Raw genomic sequence first — 23,331 nt, 5'->3', positions numbered from 1 at the left:
TCCCTTCTAGATTCCCCTCAGGCTCAGGGACAGCCTTCCTCCCCAGCCCCAGGAGCATCCTGCCACCAGAAACTCACCATCCTCTTCATCTCCTTTGACACCTGGTTGCCGCCCAAGTGGTTGTAGAAGGGGCGCTCGGCTCCCCAGTGAGGCGGATTGTGTCCGATGGAGTTGGTTCTCTGGCGGTTCATCTTGGCGATCATGGCCTTCTCTTCTTTCTGAAGGGCAACAGAGACACCTCAGTGTGTGGGCAGAGGAAATGGGAGAACCCCAGTGGGCACATAGCCTCACTCCTCTCAGGAACAAGAGTCTGGCCAGGCAGGGTGAGAAACAGCTGCCCTGAAACCTGCTCCCCCAAAGTCTGGGATGCTTGGCACAGACACTTGTAAGAGCTGTCTCGTGAGGAAGAAATGGGTGTAGGAGACGCCTGTGGCTTGCAAGAAGTGCTCCCTACAAGTCTGAGCGCAAGATTCTGTCCTGGAACTTTTCAATCCCAATAGCCCGACCTTCTCCTCCGTTCCCCCCCATTGAAGGCTGAGCTCCCTAAGTCCTAACAGATGTGCTAGAGTCTGCATCATGCAGCCTGCCCTCCCTCTAACGGGAGGGGAAGGGTACTCCATGGAGGGTTGATCTTCCTTTCCAGTCTCCCAGGTAGCCGGGCCAGCTTGTACCATGGGCTCCATCCCTGGCAGGTTCTCCTCCCTGGAACACGAGGTTCAACATCTATTAGGGCTCTGCTTATAGCTTCATGAGTGGGTAGAACCTGGGATGAAGGCATACAGATGGAGGGAGAAGGGCCCTAGACTCCAGTATTTACTTCTTCTCGGGTCTGTCAGCAGAAATAGACCTCTGCAGCTTTAAAAAGCAGCTCTCAGACCCCTGCCATGGAGTTAGAACAAGTCAGGGACAGACACTCAGCCAGCTACCCATGAGCAAACACTCCTTAAGCATCCGTCTGCCTTTCTGTTGTTCCAAATGGGCATCAGAGGTAGGATGTTTGATGCAGGGTTTAGGGGGACACAGCCTCTCCAGGTCACACTTCCAGGGACTGGGCTGTCACCCCATTAGTCTGCCTCTCCTTCCTGCCTTTTGTACTAGCGGCTGACTGCAGGAACCAAGACCCAGAGGGCTCAAGGCAGGAAGGAAGGCAGGATGAAGGCTAGCTGCCTATGCCGCAGAGACTGGGAGGAGGGATAATGGGAGGGCTGGAGAAGACCTCAGAGTTCATTCATACTCTGGCGGTGAACAAGCATGTGTTTAGGAGATTGCCCTAAAGTGCAGCTCTCCTCCCACACCCTTGCTGCTGCTGCTGGAGTATCTGATCAGCCAGGACCCCTTTTTAGGTACAGGTCAAGGTGTCCTCCTGCTCCCCCTAACCCCTGCCCCACCATGGATGGGCAGTGTCTTCTCTGCCCTGCCTCTCCTTAGAAACCGATTGTCTCCATCCAGGCCTCTCTGGACTGGCTTACACAGTTTTTACTTTCCACACTAACTCCTTAAGCAACAGGGAGTTTTTCTCTACCAAAGGACTGGCCACCAAATAAACTCAGCGGGAGGGCACAGCAGGGTGTTCTAACGGAGGGAGAAACAGAAAATGCCCCATTTGCTTTAGAAATTAAGAACGCAGAACACAACACTATTAAAAATAGAACTGAGGCCTGCTAATAATTTAGTTTTATCCTTTGGCAGATGTGGGCTGAGACAAAGGGAAAAGAAGAAAGAAACCAGAAAGTGAAAAGTTTCAAGGAACAAAGACTCAGGGGCCAGCTAGACGGCTTAGCCTGTAAAGGGGCTTGCTGCCAAGCCTGACAACTGGGGTTCAGTCCTCAGGCGCTAGCAGGGTGAAAGAAGAGAACTGATTCCTCCAAGTTGTCCTCTGACCTTCACACACATGCCCTGACATGCACACTCTCACAAACATATATGCACACACAATGCCCAGAAAGCAAATATAGTTTTTACATTTTTAAAAGCAAGCAGATAGTTGATGCAGGCTGAGGCATCAAAAAATATATCCACCAGAGGGAGTGAGAAAAACACAAGAGTGAGAATTGACAGCCAACTAGGGAAGAGAGGAGGAGAGAGGAGAAGAGACAAACCGCCAGAGGCAGAGGAGCTTCCTCAGCTTCGCCCCTCCATCTCCTGCACCCTGAGGGAGCCTTCCCTGCTTACTGGTCTGAGGCCTACGGTGGGGTTTTTGGGTTTTTTTTTTTTCCAACTGAAGTGGAATGAAAATATCCCCTCTTCCCCTCAGCTTTGCCCGGCTTCGCTCACGCTCAGGCCCTTTCTGAGAGACAGGAGGCAACACTGGGGAACTAATGACTTCCCTCAGGGAAAGGAGAGGAGAGCAGGCCATGAAAAGGTTCCCATTCAAAAGACTGGGGCTCCCTGCCCCCCCCCCCCCCAGGGCCTGCCCACCTACCCGCTTCTGGGTACAGCTCAGGATGAGGAAGGTCTCAATGCTGTGCTCCTTGAGGTAGGCATTGCGATCGCCACCACAGCCTGGTTCCACCTCATAGTCCCCATTCAGGTAGTTGAGTGTGGCCTTGGTGATGTGGATGCGGCTACAGTGGGGGAAGGGCAGAAGCGTGAGCTGAGAACTGAAGACCCGTCCTGATGTCATTCAAACCTCGAGGCCCCAGCTCTGGCTCCAATGGCAGCCCACCTTACATGTGACGGACAGGACACTCCCAGGTCATTTCCAGTGCTAGCCCACAGCACCCAGCCCCTCCCACACCTCACCCAGCATGACTGAGCCTGCGGCAGCCTACCTAAGGAACATGCCTCTGATCTTACGAACCTCTTTTCTTTTTTTAAGATGGATTTATTATGTATTCATACAGGCCAGAAGAGGGCACCAGATTACATTATAGATGGTTGTGAGCCACCACACGGTTGCTGGGAGTTGAACTCAGTATCTTTGGAAGAGCAGTCAGTGCTCTTAACCTCTAAACCATCTCTCTAGCCCCACCCACCTCATTCTTGCTCAGAAGCCAGCAACAGTTCCTGCCACTACAAGCTGGAGTCTGAATCCCCAGCCTGACATCCAGGTCCCTCCTAGCCACTGGCTGCCCCTAAAAAACTATCTGAGCTACTTCTATCCACTGTGTCTTCCCACATCTGTGTCTTTCCCACGTCATCCCTGCCCACTGGTCCTTTGGCCTGACCTTTCTGTCCAGGTACCCACTCCCGCTTTCAAAGTCCTGTAGGTTACTGGTCTCTCTCCTCTGAAATATCTTGCTCTCTACCACCGTTCACAAGCCACCGTTATCACATAGGACTTGGTCAAAGGCTTGGAAGGTTAAGACAATGTTCTCTACGGCTCGTGCATAAAGTGTGGTGATTTGCACTTTCCTGCTTGCTTGCTTGCTTGCTTCTTGCCTGCTTGCCTGCCGTGCTTTGGGTTGAATCCAGGATCTTATGCATATTAGGTTGGTTAAGCTACACTCACAGCCCCCTCCCCATTCCCTCCTTGTGCACTTGTGTGTGTGCTCGCACACACAAACTCTCTTAATGCCATCTGCTCCAGTGTGTCTGCTCCTCTTCCTGCCTCCTCCAGTCCCACATCATGACAGCCTCTTCTGAGAGAGAGTGAGTAGGAAAGGAATTTTGGGTCTCTACCTGCACCTCCCCTGCCCCCACTTACCCCGCCTTGCCACCAGCTTCCATGTGGTTGGCCAGAGTGACATCGTTAGACCACACGTCGAATTGCCACTTTCTGAGACCAAGGACACCGCAGTGTACTCTCCCGCTGTGAATTCCCACGCGCATGTTCACGTTCACCCCTGTCACCTCCCGGACCAACCTGGGGATGAAGCAGGGGTAAGGCTGGGAGAGGGTCAGGGGCTAGGCATACAGAGCAGGGGTGAGGCTGGAAGGAGGGGCTGGGGTGAAAGGGGAGTTGGGAGGTGCAGGGGTCAAAGATGCATTTCTCTCTGGTCCATCCTAAATAGTCTAAACCGGTCAACCTGAAGGGGCCAGGCAGCAGGTGTTTGCTTGCATATTCAGGTTAACCAGGGAAGTGCAATTTCTGTCTTGACCACAAGGTGGCGAGGTGCTGCACACTAAAACCAAGTGTGCCTCCTCCCATCCCCCATCCCTATTCACCCAGCTACCTCCATTACCACCGCCACTGTCAATCTGACTGCTTGGAGAACTCAAGATAGACTGTTGCGCTATCTTGAGCCCATGGGGGAGATAGTCACTCCAACCCCTAATCATGCATCTCTGGAGGCAAGGTAGACTGGCAAGGTAGACTGGATGGTTCCCCCCCTCCCCAAGGTTGATTGACTGGATAGTGGCACTTCTTTTAGAGAAGGATCTTTACATGGGTTTCATGGTGAGGGTGGGGGTGGGGGTGGGGCTGTAGGAGGACATAGGAGATGAGACTGGGAAAGTGCAGAGAACTCAGGTGCCCTTTGAGTTACAGGACATCGTGGTCCCAGCCACAGTTCCAAGGGCACAAGAGTCCCAGTAGATGGGGTGGGCCCTTTATAATCTCCTATGCTGAGGGAGAGCTCTCCACCTGTATCTGGGGCTCGAGGTCTGCTTAGGGTCTGCAGAAGTCATTCAAGAGATGGGGAAGGGTCAATACAGAGTTTGCACTTTTTAGAAACCACCCTTCCCTGATTCAGCAAGTGGTGAGATTTGGTTTGGTCCCGTGGGCGGCTCACCCCAAAGGCTCACCCCTCACTCTGCCTAACTGCAGGAAAGACTGGGGACTCCTCTCTTGTCCTGGGATCAGCTCCCATCCTCACTGGAGCAGTCCCTTCTGCCCAGAGATGCCTGAGGACACACTCCCTTGAGGATAAGGACAGCTCGCCCTATTGTTTCTCTTTGCTATGGAGCTAACAGCTTCCTGGTGCTTTTCAATCTCCTCAGTGGGACCTGCTTCTCTCTGCAGGGGCTGAGTCTCAGAGCAGTCAGGCCTTCCCATCCAGCACTGGCTGGCTGTTGGAGGACAGTTGGTAGAAGTGACTGTAACAAACAAAGGCCCTAACCACTTTTCTGTCTGGCCACTCTGATCTCTGACCTTACCATGTTTCACTTTTGTCACCATTCAGACCATTCCTAAAGCACAAAGTAACTGCATACTTCCCCTGATCCAGAGTCCCGGCTGGTTGTGCACACAGGCTCCTCCATGGCCAGGAACAACCAAGCCTAGCCCGAGCTCCTTCTGCTGTTGCTCACAAGGATACATCATCGGCCATTGAATCCCTAGAGAGCTCCCTAGCCCAGAAGAGCCTTACTCTCCCACCTAGGAGTACAGCTCATGTTTTTACATCAGGAACGGGGTGTGGGGACCGGTGAGGTTTTATAGGACAGCCCATTGGCTCAGGCCTCCTCCTGCCGGCTCTCCTTCACCTTGAGCCTCCCTTCCTCGTGCCTCCTTCGGGAAAGCCAGGAGCCCCGGAGCAGAGATGGAAGGTGAGGTACAGAACTAGCCGGCAGCCTAGCTGGGGGCCCTGGGTGCACCCCACTCTTTCCCTCCTTCCATCAGTTACTACAGAAGACAGTGGCTTGGTTCCCTGGGGATAAAGCCCAGAGGTAAGCACTTACGAGATGGCCTCGATCATGTCCATTCCCATCTCCACGCAGCAGTGGGCATGGTCGGCTCTGGCTTCAGGCAGCCCCGAGACGCAGTAGTAACAATCCCCGAGGATCTTAATCCGTAAACAGTGATTCTCCTGGAAAGCAAATTAGTTTAAAAAACCCAAACTAGTGGGAAAGAGAGTGGGAGGGAAAGAAATGAGAAACAGAGAGTCACTCATCCTTGGAGTAAGCTGCCTGCCAGAGAAGTGGGCACAATTCTGTTGTCAGGGCAGGGATTGGTCACAGTCAGCCTTATAGGAGAGGTGGGACAGAGCAAAGACTAGGAGACAGGCACTGTAGCCCTTAATGAGGCACCACAGCCTAGGAACTCTTCTCCCCTCCCCTCCCCTCCCCTCCCCTCCCCTCCTCTCTTCTCTTCTCCCCTCCCTTCCCCTTCCCTCTCTCCTCTCCTCTTCCCTCCCTCCCCTCTCCCCTCACCCTTCCTTTCCTCCCCTCCCTCCTCTCCTCTCCTCCCCTCCCTCCTCTCCTCCCCTCTCTCCTCCTCTCCTCCCCCCTCCCCACATCCCCCTCTCCTCTCCTCCCCTCTCTCCTCTCCTTCCTCTCCTCTCCCATCCCCTCATCCCCCTCTCTTCTCCTCCCCTCTCTCATTTCCTCTCCCCTCCACTCTTTTTCTTTTTGTTTGGGCAAGCATCTCAGGTCCCACTCCTTACCCCAGAAGCAGACCCTGACCCCTATAAGTCTATCAACAGTTTTAAACCTTCTTATTAAAAAAAAGACTGAAGCAGGCAGAAACAAACTTGAGCCAAAACCCCACATGACCCTCAGGCCTGCCTGAGATGTTTGTCAAAGGAATGTTCAGCTTTGCCAGTAAACACATGCGCGAGCGCCAAGAAGCCACCAGAGTTCAGCACCTGCTGCCTCTGCCACCATTACTTCAAGGCAGGTGCCAGGGGCAGGGAGGCGGGTCAACACCAACGCCTAACTGGGAGCGAGATGGCCAGCCATTGTGATCGGTTACAGCAGATGCCTGAATCTGACCCTGTGCTACTCCATGAAGCTGGGACAGTGGAAGATGGGTGCCTGTGAAGTCCACCCAACACGCAGATGACAACCATGTCCCCATCTACCTTGTTCAATATCAGTGATGGGAAACTACCATCTAGCACCCGCCAAGGCCCCAGAAAGCCCCGATCACAGTAGTCACTTGTCCACAGTCTGCCTATAAACAAGGTGCCAGTGGGCAGACACTGTAGTCGGTGGCTACTTACCTGACAGGAACCCACAAAGGCTCGGTCTGGGCAAGAATGAGTGGAAACAGAGAGAGACCTACTGGGTGAGTGTCTTGGTTGCCACTCCCTGCTATGAGGGGTCACTTCCACTTTTGTCCAAGTGCTGGCAAACCCTCTTTCTGGAAGCCTCTAGGGACTGTACCCAGCTGCTTACAGGGCAGGTAGGGGATTCAGATCCCATCCCTCAGCCAGCCTCACCAGGAATGCAGCTGTGTGTGCCCACACCTGATGTGGCACCTGACGTGCCCAGGTAAACAGATTCCGCTGCAGGCTTAGGTGCTATGCCCAGCAGGCAGGCATGGAGATAGACCTTCCTTTACATTCCCTCACAGCCAGGGGTGATGTCTCCAACTGTGTCGCCAGAGATGGTGTGGGCCACAAAGACACACTCTGCAGCCTGACTGATTTCTCCAACCCAACACCGGTCTCCCCTAAGCAGAGTAAAAACCTAGATTACCGTCCTCAACCTCAGGGCCCTCCCCTGACAGCCCGCACTCAAGGTGACTCACCGCAGCCAACTTGTCAAAGCGGGCGAAGAGCTCATTGAGGGTCATGACCAGTTCTTGGGCAGTACACTGGGAAGCCAGGCTGGTGAAGCCCTCGATGTCAGCAAACAGGATGCTGGGAGACAGGAAGAGGAAGAATGGCTATAGGCCGGATGTCTGTGCCCACCACGTCCATACAGTAAATCCTAATGTCTGTTGTAAGGATGTTAGGAACAGGGCCTCGGAGAGATGGTTAGCCTGTGAGGATGGGACCCTTGTGAATAGGTCAGTGGCTCGTGAGAAGGAAGGACAGGACAGCTTGCCTCCTGGCTCTGTTGCCATGAGACTATGAGAACAGGCTAGAAGATGGCCCTCACCAGAGCCCAGCCATGTTGGCACTGTGGACTCAGGCTTCCAGCTTCCAGAATCGGGAGAGAGTTGTTTTATGAGCCACCCAGTGTGGTGCCTGTCACAGAGCCTGGACAGATGAAGACAGACTTCTGTGAGGATAAGGTGGGGGATGTATCACGGACCTTGGGAGTGCCTCGGGCTCTAGAACGGCCACAAAAGTCCTGGGGGACTTGTAGTTAGGCTGTGCTAAACCACCAGGACCAAAAGCAACTTGGGGAAGAGATTTCTTCTTACATGCCATACTCTGTCTGTCACTGGGTATGAGAACTTAGGGCAGAGACCTGAGGCAGGAGCTGAAGCAGGGGCCACGAAAGGATGCTGCTTACCAGCTTGCTCTCCAAGGCTTCCTTGCCTTGCTTACTGGACAGCTCCAGATACCTACTAGGGGTAGCACCACCCATAATGGGCCAGCCCCTCCCATATGAAATATTAATTAAGAAAATGCCCCCATAGAGTCACCTAAGGGCCAATCTCTTGGAGGTGTTCTTTCCAGATATGTATAGGTTTGCACTGAGTTAACAAAAAACCAACCAGGAAAGGACTCCCAAATGGCTGTTGGTTAGAGGACAAAGGCACAGGCCTCTCCTACTACCTGGGGACCCCTGATCCTGTTCTGCTGAACTTTCACTGCAGACAGTGTGAACTTTCTGTGAGTAATCCTCCCACCACCTCCCCCCCCCCAACCCCGCCCCTAGTCACCTTCAGTCCTGCCCCTACCCACAGGGGGTCTGGGTATGAGCGGCTTTTACACATTGCTCTGGGAAGTGTGGGCCAGAACAGAGCCTGTCCCGTAGACCTTTCACTTCCCAGTCTTAAGCAGACCTCAAGCTATGCCACCCCCAGGGGAGTCCTTTAGAAGGGACAGACTGAGAGGGGGGAAGGGGAAGACAGAGGTATACACCAGCCCCTGCCATCACCTGGAAGTCCCTAAGTTCTCCTGCTGGGGCCTCTAGCCTCACCATCCAGGGGTGCCATCAGCCACACCAGCTAGGTGTGGCTCTCTTGATCATTCTTGTTTGCCCCTGTTCTTTAGTTTGAAAATCTCTCTTTTCTTCAAAACCAACCACAGGAGGGAAGGTCTTGAGGCCACAGTGTGTGAGGGCCCCTACATGCTTACTTTCTTAAGAGGGATACAAAAACATTCTGTCATAGACTGAGATGCGTCTGGTAGAAAGGCTCTGAGCCACATCATCTCTCAGCCCCCTAGAGCCTAGTAGCTCCCACACCAGGGACAGGGCCTCGGAGGAGAGATAGAGACCACAGTGTAGACCACAGTAGACTATAGTAGACCCTCCCTCCAAGTTTGCTCTCTCCCCAACACCCACAGACTTCGAAATTAAGAATGCGTAGCTAAATATATTTTGTAATTCTATACCAAGTGTCTACTGATATATTGAGCATGCCTTTTGTTTACTTATTTATAATTAAAATGTTAACTTGCATGTGAGAATATGTATATATACATGTTCATATGTATGAGTTCACGCACACATGGGTGGGGCGTGCATGTAATGGATATCTTCCCCAGTTACTTTACATATTATTTTTGAGATGGGGCTTTCTCACTGAACTTGGAGCTTGCCCATTTGCCGGACTGGCTGGTCGGCAAGCCTGAGCTTCCATCTCCAGCTCCTGATTACAGGTATAGATTGTTTTGTCCAGATTTTTGCAGGGGAATTGGGGACTCCAAACTCAGGTCCCATTCTTGAACAGACTTCACGACCCAGCTATCCCTCCAGCCCAACTTTTTATTTGCCGAGTGTGAATGTTGTGGCTAGTTATGAGGTATGGCGTTAGGGTGGAGCAATCAATTGCAGGCAGAGTACCATGCCTACATCACCTCAAGGAGTCGTCACTTCGTCCTCCAACTGAACCAACCTGTACTGTTAAATAGAACACATCTCACATTGTGATGCTATCTGTGGCCTTTCTGACCCTCCCAGGGCCGGGCCAGTCAAGTCCCAGAGACAGTGAGCAGCTACCTTAGTGCATACATCTTACAGCCAGACTAGCCAAGTGAGAGCATCCCAACCCTTGCAGACTCCGATTACCTATGGGCAGCTAAGGGGCATCTTGGGGTACCTCCCATACTCCAGTGGTCCCTGGAATTATCCAAACTGGCCAATCAAGAACTTCTTCACCCACATCACTTTCCTTCCCAAGGAAGCACAAGAAAGGCTCTGGCCTGCATTTTCCTTTCCTCCACATAATAAATATTTCACTTATTACTTTGTTGCCATATTTATTAATGTAACCAAATATATATATATATATATATATATATATAACAGTATTCTAAATACATTGAAGCTGTGGGTGCTTTCCTAGCACCTGAGGCCCTGGATTCTATCCCCCACAGCACAATGTAAAATAATATAATATATATTAATATATCCCTTTACGCTCCTACATATATATTCATTCCAGCCTCACAGCTAGCTACCCTATCAGACTAGCAGTTGCTTTTAAGAGAAGGAAATTAAAGCACAGAAATATTGACTCACCAGTCCAAGACCACACAGACAAGCTCACTCCAAGAGTGTACCTGTTATGTGGTCTGTCAGCCCCAGTCACTCAGAGAGTGACCATGTCCTGTAGTGTCCTGGCAATGACTATGGGGGACATTTCCCATAGTTGCTCACAGACCCACAGAACAAGCTATCAGGGAACATGGTAGCAGGCTGGGCTACCAGGAAAGGCATGATGGGGTTTGGCCCAAGTTATCCCAGAGGAAAAGCATGGGAGCAGCCACCAGCATTTGTCTGGCTCTTCTAGCTCCCCAAACCCCTAGTACCAATCTAGGCCAGCAGTGGTGACTACAGAATACTGGTCAGAGGGAGAGAGGTGGATAAGACAGGCCACAGACGAGAGAGGATAAGGAGAAGCGTGTGGGCATCAGACGGCTGCCCCGTGGGCTGTCTTGGTTGTGGATGAGGGATGAATAGGATTGGGGAGTCTGGTGCTTTTCCTGCCTATAGATAGGCTCACTGCCTAGAGGGCGGCTGCCTGAACTCACTGGGAAACAATATGGTGCCCCCTCACCCTTTCCTCACTTTCTCAGGTGGGAAGAAGGGAGGTTTCTCAATCTCTTGTTACATTCTTATTCTGGATTTGTTCTTTTTCTCCTAGGAAATCGAAACCAATAGCAACCAGGATGGAGATCAGTTGGGCATAAGCTGAGGAAGCAGAGAGCCTCTCTGCTTAGCCATCATCTTGTTTTAAGTCGAGAATGCCAGGCACCACACCCAGTGGCGGGTCCACCTGGGATGCCTCTGAGACCCTAGAGTAAGAGAGAAGAAAGCCCCCTTGCCCTGCTGGGTGACCCCAGCTTCCAGGCAGAGCAGAAGAGGAAATGAGGAGGCTAGATCCAGAAATGCAAAGCAAAGGTGTGTGACCTTAAGGCTTCTTCAAACCAAAGGCCACTGAGCCACCCCACAGAAGCCCTGCCAGCCATGGGAGCTCTTTTCTCTATCACTACTCTTACTGCCTGGATCCGAAGTCTGCTGTCCCTGGGCTGGTGTCCCTTGGGGTCCCCTGGGGGAGCTTCCCTGTGGAGAAGCCTCAGAGCACCAGCCCTAGGGATTCCAAGTTAATCCATCAGGGCGAGGCTCTTCTGCAGTGATTGTTTTATTGTGTTCTATTGTAGTTGAAGCTTCTCTGGTGGTTCCACTATGCAGCAAGAGATGAGAACCACTGCACTGGCTTAAATAGCATCTTCTCCACAGGATCCCACCACCCTGAATTAGATACGGAACCCCTCACTTAGGTGTACTGTTCTTCTCCACTGCACTTTAACCATTTGATACACAGTATCTCTCTCTTAGCCACTCTTTTGCCTCCTACCAGTTAGTTGCCTACAGCCAACTGTAGTCTGAAACCCTCCCATGTGGGTTCCAAATGGCATGCCTTTCTGCATAATTTGAGGAAATCTTGTTCCTTTCTACTCAGTCTCACCTGGGCCTGAGTCATCTCTTTTGTCTAGCAATGTGTCCACGCTGTGTGTGCTGCCTGCCCAGCAGTAACCTTAGTGGTTGTCTCAGCTATCAGATCCACTGCTGTGACTATCACAGTGCCATGTTCAGGAAGCCTTATTTCACTTTACAATGGCTCCAAAGCTCAAGAAGAGAGAGAGGGAGGGAGGGAGGGAGGGAGGGAGGGAGGGAGGGAGGGAGGGAGGGAGGGAGAGAGAGAGAGAGAGAGAGAGAGAGAGAGAGAGAGAGAGAGAGAGAGAGAGATGCTGGCAGTGCCAAAGAGAAGCTGTAAATGTTCCTTTTAATTAAGTGAAAAGTCAAAGTTTATTGTACTTTAGCAGGGACAGGGAGAACACTGCATAGGCAGGGCTCTAGACCATCTGCAGGAAGTCCCCCTCCCCTGGGGGTCTGGGAAAGCAGGCTCAGTGTATCAGAGGGACCACTGCACCTAACACTGTGGCTGTTACTTATTCTGTTCTTGTCAACCTCCTCTAACTGGAATGTGAGCTCTCTGAGGAAGAGATTCTCACCACACTCACTCACTGTTATATTCCAGTCCCTACAGAATTTGCCGCTGAGGCACTGGCTGAACACAGGCTCTGTCTGCTTTGCCCTCAGCTTGACCCCCACCCCCAAATCTGGGCAATAACTCTTACGTTGCAGGAGCCCATATTAGTTTAAAGGACTGCCAATACAAAGTGGCAGAAATGCCAGAGATGCATGTCCTGTAGTTCTGGTATTGGAAGTCTGAAGTCAAGGCTCTGGTGGGGCCAGGCTCAGGCTCCCCCGAGACTTGTGCTTCCTCTGGGGATGGCTGTCAATCTTAGACATTCCTAAGTCAGAGGCTGCTCGAGGTTCAGATCTTTTCGTTCAGTGTGTGTTGTCGCACAGCCCTTCCCTCCTCTCATAAGCAGACGAGTCATACTTCTATGACAAGTACGAGCTAACCTTAACCTATAGGCTCTGTGAAGCTCCTACTGCAGCGCCTCTTACCTGTGGGGATCTGTTCCAAATCCCTTAATGCACACCCGAGGTCATAGGTAATACAGAGTCTGTGCTTTATCATACACACAGGCACATGTGATAAAGTTTAACTTATGACTTAGACATAGCAAGAGGTCAGTGATTAAAAAATGGGACAGTGTAACAATATACTGTAGCAAGAGGTATATAAATGCTCTCTCTCTCTCTCTCTCTCTCTCTCTCTCTCTCTCTCTCACACACACACACACACACACACAAATTCCCTACTGTGCCATTTAGCATCCCCCCTTCTTGCATATGGCTGGCCCAAGATAACCTAATCCATGAAAGCAACATTTTAGATATGGAGGTCACATTTACAAGCACTAGGGGGTCAACACTTCAGTTTATCTTCTAGGGAGACAGTTCCAGCCACAGCAATGCCTGGTGCTGATTTACTGAAAGGAAGAGAATGCTCATGACTTGAAGGCAAGCAAGAGAACAAATCTGAGCCCTCCTTCTGCCTCACGAGGCCTCCCACCTCAGAGAGTAGCCTATAACACTTGGGGGTCTGTCCCTGGCAACCCTCACAGAATCAGTGGGACGCGGTTCCCAAGGCCAGGAGACAGTGTGGTTAATCATCAGGAAGGGTTAGAAACCTGAGCTCTCTCCAGCTGCTGGGTGTCTTCTCCGAGGCTCTCTCAGAGGGGAAGGCAAGTCACCCACAGCCACCCCAGGAGCCATGCCGAGCAGGCTCTAACCTGAGTTGGGAGAATCTCACACAAGGTCTTTGAGGTCCCAACTCTAACCCCCAAAACCTCTCTGGCCAATCTGTGGAAACCGCTACTTGTACACACATCCACCCTTTGAGAGGCAAAGCCTATTCTCTGGGGTTTGTTGTTGTTGTTGTTGTTGTTGTTGTTGTTGTTATTGTTGTTGGAGGATTTTGCTTTATGCCTGTCTCCTATAGAGGCTCCTGTGTTTCATAGGGTCTCCTCAACACAGACTACCTGCTCTGGGGCCTGAGTTTCGTGACCATATCACTAGGGATTCTAAAGCTACTTTACAGCCCAGCACCAGGCCCAGAAAAGCAGAAAGATGTTAGCTAATACGTTAGCTCATTCAAGAGTTCCTCTTGGCCACACTAGAGAGTCCTTAGACACTAGGGCTGGGCCCACATGGGGAGTATTTTCCTAATGAGCTATCTCCCTAGCTAGCCTACCTTCTCCAAGTGTGGGGAAGGCCATCAGTTAGCACCACAGGCCCTCCACAGCCCTGCTCTGTCCACAGGCATTTCCTTACGATTGTCCCCTCTCACTGCTCAGAGATCTATGACTTACGAGTTGTCAACATCTGGCCCAGCTCCTACCCAGAAGGCCACACCCCGCAGCACCACGGGGCACTTAGGACTGGGTGGGCTGGCAGGGCTAACAACTGTGCCCTGAGAGCCTTCCCAGTCAAGGCAAAAGTGATGTAAAGTCTCCGCCCACCTCTTAAGATGCTGATAGCAGTGGGTCCAGAAGCACCGTGGGGTGTTCCCACTCTGTACAGGCAGGAAGCCTCAGTGGCTAGGCCTGTGCAGGACACCATTTCTTTGTGTCCAACAGAGCTGTCCCCTGCCACACCTACACTCGATCTTTTCCAAATCACCCAGCCTGGAGAGACACTTGGGTTCATGGCCTTGTCAGGCAAAGGAGGGCAGTAAGCCATTCATATCCATTGAGGGTAGATGAGTTAGTCTCAGTCAGAACTACCTGAGGCCCAGGCTAGACAGGAAAGGGAAGATGACCAAGGATGGACACTAGCATGTACAATGCCATCAATTGGAGAATCTACCCCATATGGCCACAGCCTCTCCACCCTGGCAGGGGCAGGGGCATTCCTTCAGTAAATAGAGTCCAAGAGAAGTCAGGGTACCTCAGATCAAGGCATATCCTGGAACCCACTTTGCTAGCTAGCCCTGGGGCCTCCTGCAGATTCCAGGCCACTCCCTACCCACATCCCATGCAAACAACAGAACCCAATGGAATCTGTGCACACTCTTCCAGGGATGTGACAGGCTCAGGAAAATGCCTCTTTGAGGAGAGGCCCACAGAGGAGGCTGAACCAAGACCCAGCAATCATCAACTAGATCTGTGTGAATTGCTTTTCTTCTCTACCCGCCTACATTTTCCAATTTCACTACAAAACATAATCCTTTATATAATAAAACATTTATGTTTGAAAGGCTGAGAGCAAATCACCTTTTTTTTCCTCTTAGAACACGATTCTTACCCACTTCTCTTCCCCACATCTTGACTTAGCCCACTCAGAATAATCTCCATGTCTGAGTTCTTAGTACGATCCAACCCACAGGTCACACCTATTTGAACTTGTCTCAGAAACACGACTGGGCCGTCAGTGCCTCTCTCCACTCTGTCTCCTCTTTCCTGGCTTGCCAGAGTCTTAATTTTCAGAGCCCAGAACTAAGTCCTTGCTGATTGCTGGTTCTGTTTTCCGCTGTCTTCATACTGTGTCTCAATACAAATGGGGGCCTTTAGTGAACCCCATGTGAGGAGAGGCCAAAGCCCTTCAGCAGGTGCTGTCAGGAAGGCTGGAGTGAGGAAACCTGTTTGGGGCTTCCCCCAAAAATCATACCAGTTCACCATGTGAACCAGCAGCCCCACTTCTGGGCATATCCCCAGACCAAATTGAAAGCAGAGGTGTGAACAGTAATTAACTGTATACACACACACACACACACACCAGCATCACTTAAACCAGTAAAGGGTGGAAACGGCCCAGGGGGCATCAGATGAAGAAAGGATAGGCAGAATTCCATCTGCAAATAGAATATTACTCAGTCTGGACAAAGGAGAACATCTTGACAAATGCCTCAACCTGGTTGGACCGTGAGAACGTTGCACCAGGTGAGCCAAGCCAGTCATCAAAATCACAAATTCTGGAGATATCTAGAATAATCAAACAGATAAGGACAGAAAGCAGAAAGGTAGTTTCCGGACTAGGGGTCAGGGCACAGGAATGTGTTTAATGGCTACACACTTTGGGAACTATAGCTCTGGATATGGGTGGCTGTCAACAGTGGATGTAGCTAATGCCACGTATCCTCACAAGGACAGACTTTAAACATGATAGATCTTATGCTAGACCTATGTTTTTAAAAGATTTATCATTTATTTATATGTGTCTATTTCTATGTGTGGGTATGTACATGAGCACATAGTTGCCCATAGAGGCCAGAAGAGTGTTGGATTCGCTGGAGTTGAAGTTGCCAAAAGATGGGAGCTACCAGATGTGGGTGCTAGGAACCAAACTCCAGCTTCCCATAAGAGCAGCATGCTCTCAGATGTGGGTACTAGGAACCAAACTCCAGCTTCCCATAAGAGCAGCATGCTCTCGTCAGCCGAGCCATCTCTCTAGCCCCTTATGCTATACACATCTTTTTTGGGGGGGCGGGGGGAGGTTCGAGACAGGGTTTCTCTGTATATCCCTGGCTGTCCTGGAACTCACTTTGTAGACCAGGCTGGCCTTGAACTCAGAAATCTGCCTGCCTCTGCCTCCCAAGTGCTGGGATTAAAGGCATGCGCCACCATGCCTGGCTGCTATACACATCTTAACACAGCAGAACTGGCTGGCTTGTCAGGCCACTGTTCCCACAGTCAGCTCATCTCTTACATTCCCTTGGAGGACTGGACAGTCCCTAATAGTGTCCCTTTCATAGCAGTACCTGGCACATAGTAGGTTCTCAGTAAATGTTCACAAGGCCATTTGCAATCATACTTGATAAGGAATGGAGTTGGGTACACTTCTAGCATCAGGTTTGAGATGCCCACGGTCCACACATCACATGGCTGAGGATGGGACTGGAGGGGGGCACTTTCCACACTCTCCCCCTAGAAGGCACACTCCACCCATGGGTATCTGAGCATCTCAGACATGGTCCATAATCATTATAATTCAGAACCACACCGCACAGTGGCTGAGCCAGACGCTAGAGCAACCTAGGGAATGCAGCCATGTCCTTGAAGAAGACAGGAGAGAAGATAACCTTCAGGGGTGGGGGCAGGGATTGGAAAGAGAAGGACTGGAGGAAGGGGGAGGCTCCAAGGCATCACCACAGCCCTTAAATGTAGGGAGATATTATACTACCTCATTCGAGGTCCAGCCTAGGCAGTCCTTCTGCTGGATTCCTGCCAAAACCTCAGGATCCGTGGCTTCCTAAGAAGGAGTCAGTGGGGGCCCAGACTCAGCATCCCACATGAGATGCCATAGACATGGGGATGTAAGGACAGGGATGAAGTAAAGGCAAGCTACCTCAGAAAGGATAGACTTTCCAGGAAGGGTCCACACCCCCTAGAGGTGGTGGCCTTCCTGTACCTTCCTACAAGGATGGCCCTAGCTCATTCGATTACCTAACACCTTTCAAACCTAATGCACTCCAGTATGAGTTGGGAGAGTCAGGGGGTGGGGTCCCCCTCACTCAGTAGGACCACCCTGGAATTCAGGAGTCTCTGGCACTCTCTGCCCCCTGACCTTTGGATTGGTGGCTTGCTACCTGATCTTAGAGCTAGCCTGGCGGCCTCCACAGCCATCAGAGTAAATAGACTACGAGGCAGGCTGGGGTTTGGGGACTTTCCAGGCATATAACTTTAAAGGTCTCCATTTGGTACTGAGGTGGTTTGAATAAAAACCAGGCCCCACCAGCCCACAGGGAGTGGCACTATTAGGAGGTGTGGCCTTGTTGGAGGAAGTGTGTCACTGGGGGTGGGGGGTGGGCTTGAGGTCTCAGATGCTCAAGCCAGGCCAACTGTCTCAGTCTCTTCCTGCTGGGTGCCAGTCTGGATGCAGAATTCTCAGCTACCTCTCTAGCACCAGTCTGCCTGTGAGCTGCCATGTTTCCTGCCCTGTTGATAATCAACTGATGCTCTGAATCAAGGAAACACCCCCTTATAAGAGTTGCCTTGGCCACAGCATCTATTCACAGCGATGGAAACCCTAACTAAAACAGGTACCTCACCTCACATCACTCCTAGAGACAACCTGTAACTTAACTCTAAGTCACTCCAGAAACAGCATGTACCTTCAAGTGCCTCCAGGGGTGTGTCCCTTAGCTCCAAGCCATGCTGCCTGTCTCTAGTGCATCTTAGAGTGCAGCTCAAGACTCCACAGATGAGGGCAGAGGTACCACATACATTAAACAGCTGAATGAACACACATGTCTACCCCCCCAGGTTACATATGAAAAAGCAAGGCTCCAGTCAGGTAATCCACACGCAATCCCACAGCTGACTGACAGGGCTAGCACGTGTGCCATTCTGCTCCACGCAGACACTCCACCATGTGGCCTTCTGGTAAGAGTGACCCAGGATGTGTCTGCATCTTCCTACTCTGTACCCACTTCCGCTAGCCCAGTGGTTCTCAACCTGTGGGTCACGGCCCCTGTGGTGACCAAATGACCTTTTCAGGGGTCACCTAAGACCATTGGAAAATACAGACATTTACATTGCTATCCATCACAGTAGCAAAATTGCATTCGTGCAGTACAACAAAAATCATTTTATGGTTGTGGGTAGGGGGGTTACTACAGCACAAGGAACTGCATTAAGTTCTCAACCCTGTGAGGCCTGATGTCCGGGCAGGAATAGAAACCCTATCTGAGCTGCCAGCCACAGGGGCTGACACAGCCCATCTGTCAACGCTCATCAGACAGGAGAGGCATCTGGGATCTCATGCCACAGCCGGTGGTAGCCCAGGACCGAAGCGATCTAAGCTCCTCGGTCAGTTCCTGCTGGTACCCGGGAGCCGTATGTTATGAGGTTGATTTACTTTCTTTGTGGCCTTGCTCTTGGTGTGGCAGAGAGCAGCGTGCCATCACCCTCTCTAAATATTACAGCTCTGCAGAGGGTGGAAGAATGTGACTCATCACCCTTTCCTTCTCCAGCTAAGAACCCCAGGCCTCTCTCTGATTACGGGCGGAATAACAATCCACACACACACACACACACACACACACACACACACACACACACACACACACGCGCAAAAAAATAAAATAACAGCAACAATCATCGCTGCTCCCGACTGCTGAGCACAGGAACTGCTAAGTGCTGTCTCCCCCTTGTTCCACAGACTCTTACCGCAGTAAGCAGACACTATTACTACTCTGTGTGCAGCTGATGAGGAAGGAGAGGTTCAGAGAGGCTCAGTGTTTTGTTCACGTAGTCCATGCATGAGTTTTTTTACCCCAGAACCCAGGCCTCGCCTCTGTACTCCACGGCTTCTCCCTGAGCTCCCCCGCCCCCCACCATAGTTTTCAAACTATGGTGTCCACCATTACTACCCAATCTAAACTCCCACTCCAAATCTGGGGCTAGAGTGGCATGTGCCTCTCCCAAAGGCTGCATCCAGGCTAGAAGCCAAGGAGGGGACCCCAGCAGGAGGTTTGTATGACCATGGAACTCTAATCTCTGGTGTGTGCCGTAGGTTATCCCTCCCTGAGGATTTAAGATTCAGTTCCCTTGAGCATCATAATGTCTTCATCTTTTCTCTCCTCCCATCTCTTTGCTGATTGCTGCCATCAATCTGGCTTATCCTAGATAGAAACATCCACTGTGACAGGGACCTGACTTGATACTGAGATAGCCTTGTGCCTTTTCTTTTAATGACATGAAGTCACTGCAGGCTCTTCACAAGGGTACCAGATACATGGGCCATCCCTTGAGATGATCGCGGTGAATTGAGAAGGCAGGGTACCCTCTTGAGCAAACCTCTTTGCTGCAGGACTGGGACTATGGACCTGTGCCATGTTTCTCAGAGCAGGTCCCCCCACCCCCACCCCACCCCCCGGAATTATCTGTGTAGACATCAGTGGAAGCTACTGGAAGCTCTGCTGAGCTCAGAGCTGCTAAAAGAAAGCACCTTTGTCCCCTACTGGGGACAATGTCAGGGTTGGTGAGAGTATGAAGACAGAATGGAGAGGAGGAGGTCAGGACCCGGCTCCCACATGTTGAGGCCACTGAGGAACACCCCTCCACACTCGCGAAACGCAAGCCTCTTGCATCTGTCCTAACAGGCAGGGAAAGGTATTTCTTCCTGTGTCCCTAGGTAGAGCCAGAGAGCATATGAGAGCCTGGGAGCTCCTCAACCATGTGGGTGGATACACTCAGGATGCACACACACATCAGGGGGGGGGAGGGGGAGAGGGAGGGGGAGGGGAGGGGAGGGGGGAGAGGGAGATGGAGAGGGAGAGATTGATTCTCACTTTTCCTCTAGGCCTCTTTCCTCCCAAGGGTTTTCCAAGCTTCCTCTCAGAGACCTTGTCCAAAGGTCTACCTTGGTATAGAAACACATATTCAAAGTCAAAAGGTCTGAAAGCTTTCTGGGGACAAGCAATCCTGTTAGCCAGCTGTGGACCATTGATAAAGAGTAAATCTCTGGGCCTTAGCCTCCTGGTCCCCTGCATAGCAGAGATGATAACATACCAACCTCTTACACTTTGTGGGGACCAGGGGAACACAAGAAAGCACCCAGCAAGTCACCGTTTCACACTTGAGGACAGGCAGAGGAGTCAGCACGCCTTACTACCTCCCAGGGCTCACGGCCATCAGTCACATGGTAGCCTCCACTGCACCTCAGCCAGGTGGCCATCTGCCTGGGAGACCATGGTATCTACTGGTCAGCTTGGATCTGCCTGATACAAAACATGAATAGCTAAAGGGGAGTGGCAGGATCCCCCCCCCCCAACAAAGCACAAACGCAGGATGCATCTATGTTTCTCCTTAAAGCCTTGGCCTTTGGGTTTTGAAAGGCGTGTGGGAGGAGCCATAAATGCAGAACAATAGTCTCAGACTTTAGGGCACATCTAGAAGCTGCATGGTTCTGCTGGGGTTCCACATTCAAATCACAGTGTCCTGTTCCCCCTCCATCCCTGTTGACAGCCACTGTGGGGGCAGTTTGCACAATCCAGTGGCTCCCTTGATGGAAAACGGCCCTGGCCTCCCAAGAGTCTCTTCACTCAACCTTCAAGGATTCAGGCCTTAGGAGATTTTCCCCACCTTTCTTGAACCTCACAGTGGCTCCTTTTATGGGCAAATGGGAAACTGCCAGGCTCTCCAGAAGCCACGGTGGATGAAGGCCACCTGTACCGCATATGTCCCTGAGGACCTCATAAGCAGATTTTGCACTCTATTAACCTACATCTGTTTGCACATCCCTGTTGTCAGTGGCTTCTGGCTAGGGAGGCAGCGGGCGCACAGAGGAGGTGAAGTGTGCTTTGGGGCAGGCAGACTTTACAGAGATGGTGTGGGGGGGTGGGGGTGGGGCTTTCCACCCAGGTCTCAAACATCCAGCTGAAATTAGGATTGTTGTTTGTGCCTCCTGCACATGGGCTTTGGGAGCATGTAAGAGGCTGGTGACAAGGACTATAATGAGGAGGACACTGGGGTCCAAGGCTGTGTGTTCTGTCTTTGTCAGGTGAGTAGTCTCCCCATAGCTGGCCCGCTTCTTTTCTCCCCTTCTTTCTCTATTCTCTCTTGCAACTGCGCTGCCTACTTCAGATTAAACAGTGCTAATTCCCCTACACAGAGAAAGGGCAGTGCTGCCTGCTCCACAGCACCAGGCCACCCTGTTAGGGTGTGCCCCCATTAGGAGGAAGAAGAGAGGCTGTCTTCCATCAGGGTCCAGCTCTTCCACCCTGCCCTCACCCCTACCTCACATTGTCATGCTTCTGGATGTAGATCTTGTGGAACATCATATCCTCCTGCTTGGCGTTGATGTCTGCTTTCATCTCCATGGCAACATGACGGGGAAGGACAGACAGCAGGAGACGCTCCTGCAGAGGGAAGCAAATGAGTCTGTCACCATTCCATCCACGTCTCTGGTGCGTCCCCTGTCATCCATACCCATGCCCCTGCCTGCAGGACCCAGGGAGACTTCCCAGACTCTCCTTAGACCCACGGAACCTGTATATGGGGACAGAAGAACTAGAGTCACACCCAAGGCTCTCTGGGATACCTCCTGGTCCGTTGCCTAGCTTCCCTCCATTCTGCTCTGGCAACCGTACTCCTGGTGGATCCCTGAGTATATAGCAGCTTGGGTTAAAGCCTTAAAAAGCCTCTGTGGCTTGGCTGCATCGCTACTGACAGCATTAGCTGGACTCATTCAACAAGTCAAGGGTTTATGAATGTCTACCAAGTGCCAGGCAGCATTCTGAGTATAAGAATCAGAGCCATGAACCTACAGGTAGGCAAAGCTCTTCCCAGAGCCCTGACAGGCTACCTGCCCTGGGCTGCAAGAACTGCTGGCATCTGAGAAGGCTTTGTGGAGTCTAGAAGGACTAAGACCCTTCAGAGTCTTTCAGTTCCAAGTGGGAGACAGTGAATGTCCCAAGAACAAGAGAGACAAAGTTAACTTTGAGGAACCAAGACAAGTTAAAGCCAGTCACAAGGGAGGTGGGAGAGAAGCAGGGGGATGGGACAGGGCCACGTTGCAGCAAGTCATGTCAGCTGGTTACAGAGTCTAGATTTCATTCAGTTCCTCACTTTTCCTCCAAGGTCTGTTCTGCTCCAAGGTGCCCCACCAGTGGCTCTGCCTGAATGACCCAGCCTTGGCTAGAGACCAGGCCCTCTGCTAGGCTCACAAGGTCTTTCATTCTGGCTGCCTGCAGCCTCTCCTGCCCATCATTCTGCACCAATTTCTGGGTATCCCACCCACCAGGTAACCCTGAGACCTTCTTGCTTCAGTATCCTTTCTGATTCTTCTTCCTCTGGGTGCCCAAGGAAGCGTCCCCTACTTCTGTCCTCTAGAGACTCTTGCCTCAGGGAGCAAGAACTGTCCAGCCGCCACCTTCCATCAACCCTCATGTCACCTCCACTCATATCCAGCCCAGGGCTCACTGGCTTCCAAATGCCCACTTCACCCCCACTGGGATGACATTACACCCCCCATAAGGCTCCCCCTCTGCCTCCTGCTTTCCCTTGCCTTCACAGAGGACACCTCCATCCTCCTGCCTCTGTAGAAACTGCTTACGTTTCTAGAACTTTCCTCTGGTATTTATTCCCTTCCTCTTGGCCCCAGGCCAAACCCTAGGGTTCAGCGCTGAGCTAGGAAGAGCTCTTCAGTGTGTCCTTTCCCCTCTGTATCCTGGTCCACTGCGTCCATGACTTGCGCACCTGTCTCTGGGATACATGCAGTGCCACTCCGGCTCATAGTTTTCCTTTCAGCCCTCCCTGCTGCCTGTATGGCTTAAATCTCTCCAAAATATGTTGCTCTAGCACCGCCTTGCTTAACAGCACATCAAACAGGACTCTGAGCCAGCTAAGCTCACCCTTCCTTGTCCTTCATGACAGCCCCTATGCCCCACCATCCCTCCTGGGCCCACTCTTTTCCTAGCATGCTCTTCTGCTCTGGACTGGCTACAGGACCAGCCCATGCCCCAGCCTGGTCTCACCATCTCTCTTCTCTGAGTCCTCCCTAACTCCCCAACTTTTCTCCTGGCACCCATGAATTGATACCTATGTTCTACCCCAATATAATAACCATTAGGGCTTTCTCCAGCTTTGGAGCTTTTCTTGTCTTTGTGCACAAGTCCCTGAACTGGGACCCACATCTTTATATGCTGTAGGCCATCGCCTTGCTCAGGATGACCGTTCCCAGATGCCA

The 23,331-nt window shown here is 51.6% G+C and overlaps 1 protein-coding gene across 2 annotated transcripts in view; it reads right to left on the bottom strand.

Moving 5' to 3' along the window:
* Window positions 1-23,331, bottom strand: part of Adcy5 (adenylate cyclase 5) — a 151,250-nt gene that overhangs the window by 31,101 nt on the left and 96,818 nt on the right. For both annotated transcript variants that reach the window (XM_030249085.1, NM_001012765.5), the window contains exons 3-8: window positions 21,381-21,502; window positions 7,352-7,463; window positions 5,560-5,687; window positions 3,647-3,805; window positions 2,423-2,564; window positions 78-218 (exon numbers count right to left, since the gene is read on the bottom strand). In XM_030249085.1, the coding sequence (XP_030104945.1) occupies window positions 78-218; window positions 2,423-2,564; window positions 3,647-3,805; window positions 5,560-5,687; window positions 7,352-7,463; window positions 21,381-21,463 (765 nt within the window). In that variant the 5' untranslated portion in view covers window positions 21,464-21,502. The remainder of the gene's footprint in view (window positions 1-77; window positions 219-2,422; window positions 2,565-3,646; window positions 3,806-5,559; window positions 5,688-7,351; window positions 7,464-21,380; window positions 21,503-23,331) is intronic.

This window comes from Mus musculus, chromosome 16, assembly GCF_000001635.26.
Source record: "Mus musculus strain C57BL/6J chromosome 16, GRCm38.p6 C57BL/6J".
NCBI classification, from domain to species: Eukaryota; Metazoa; Chordata; class Mammalia; order Rodentia; family Muridae; genus Mus; species Mus musculus.
Note: the sequence above shows the minus strand (reverse complement) of the source record. Positions and strands in the feature narration are given on the sequence as shown.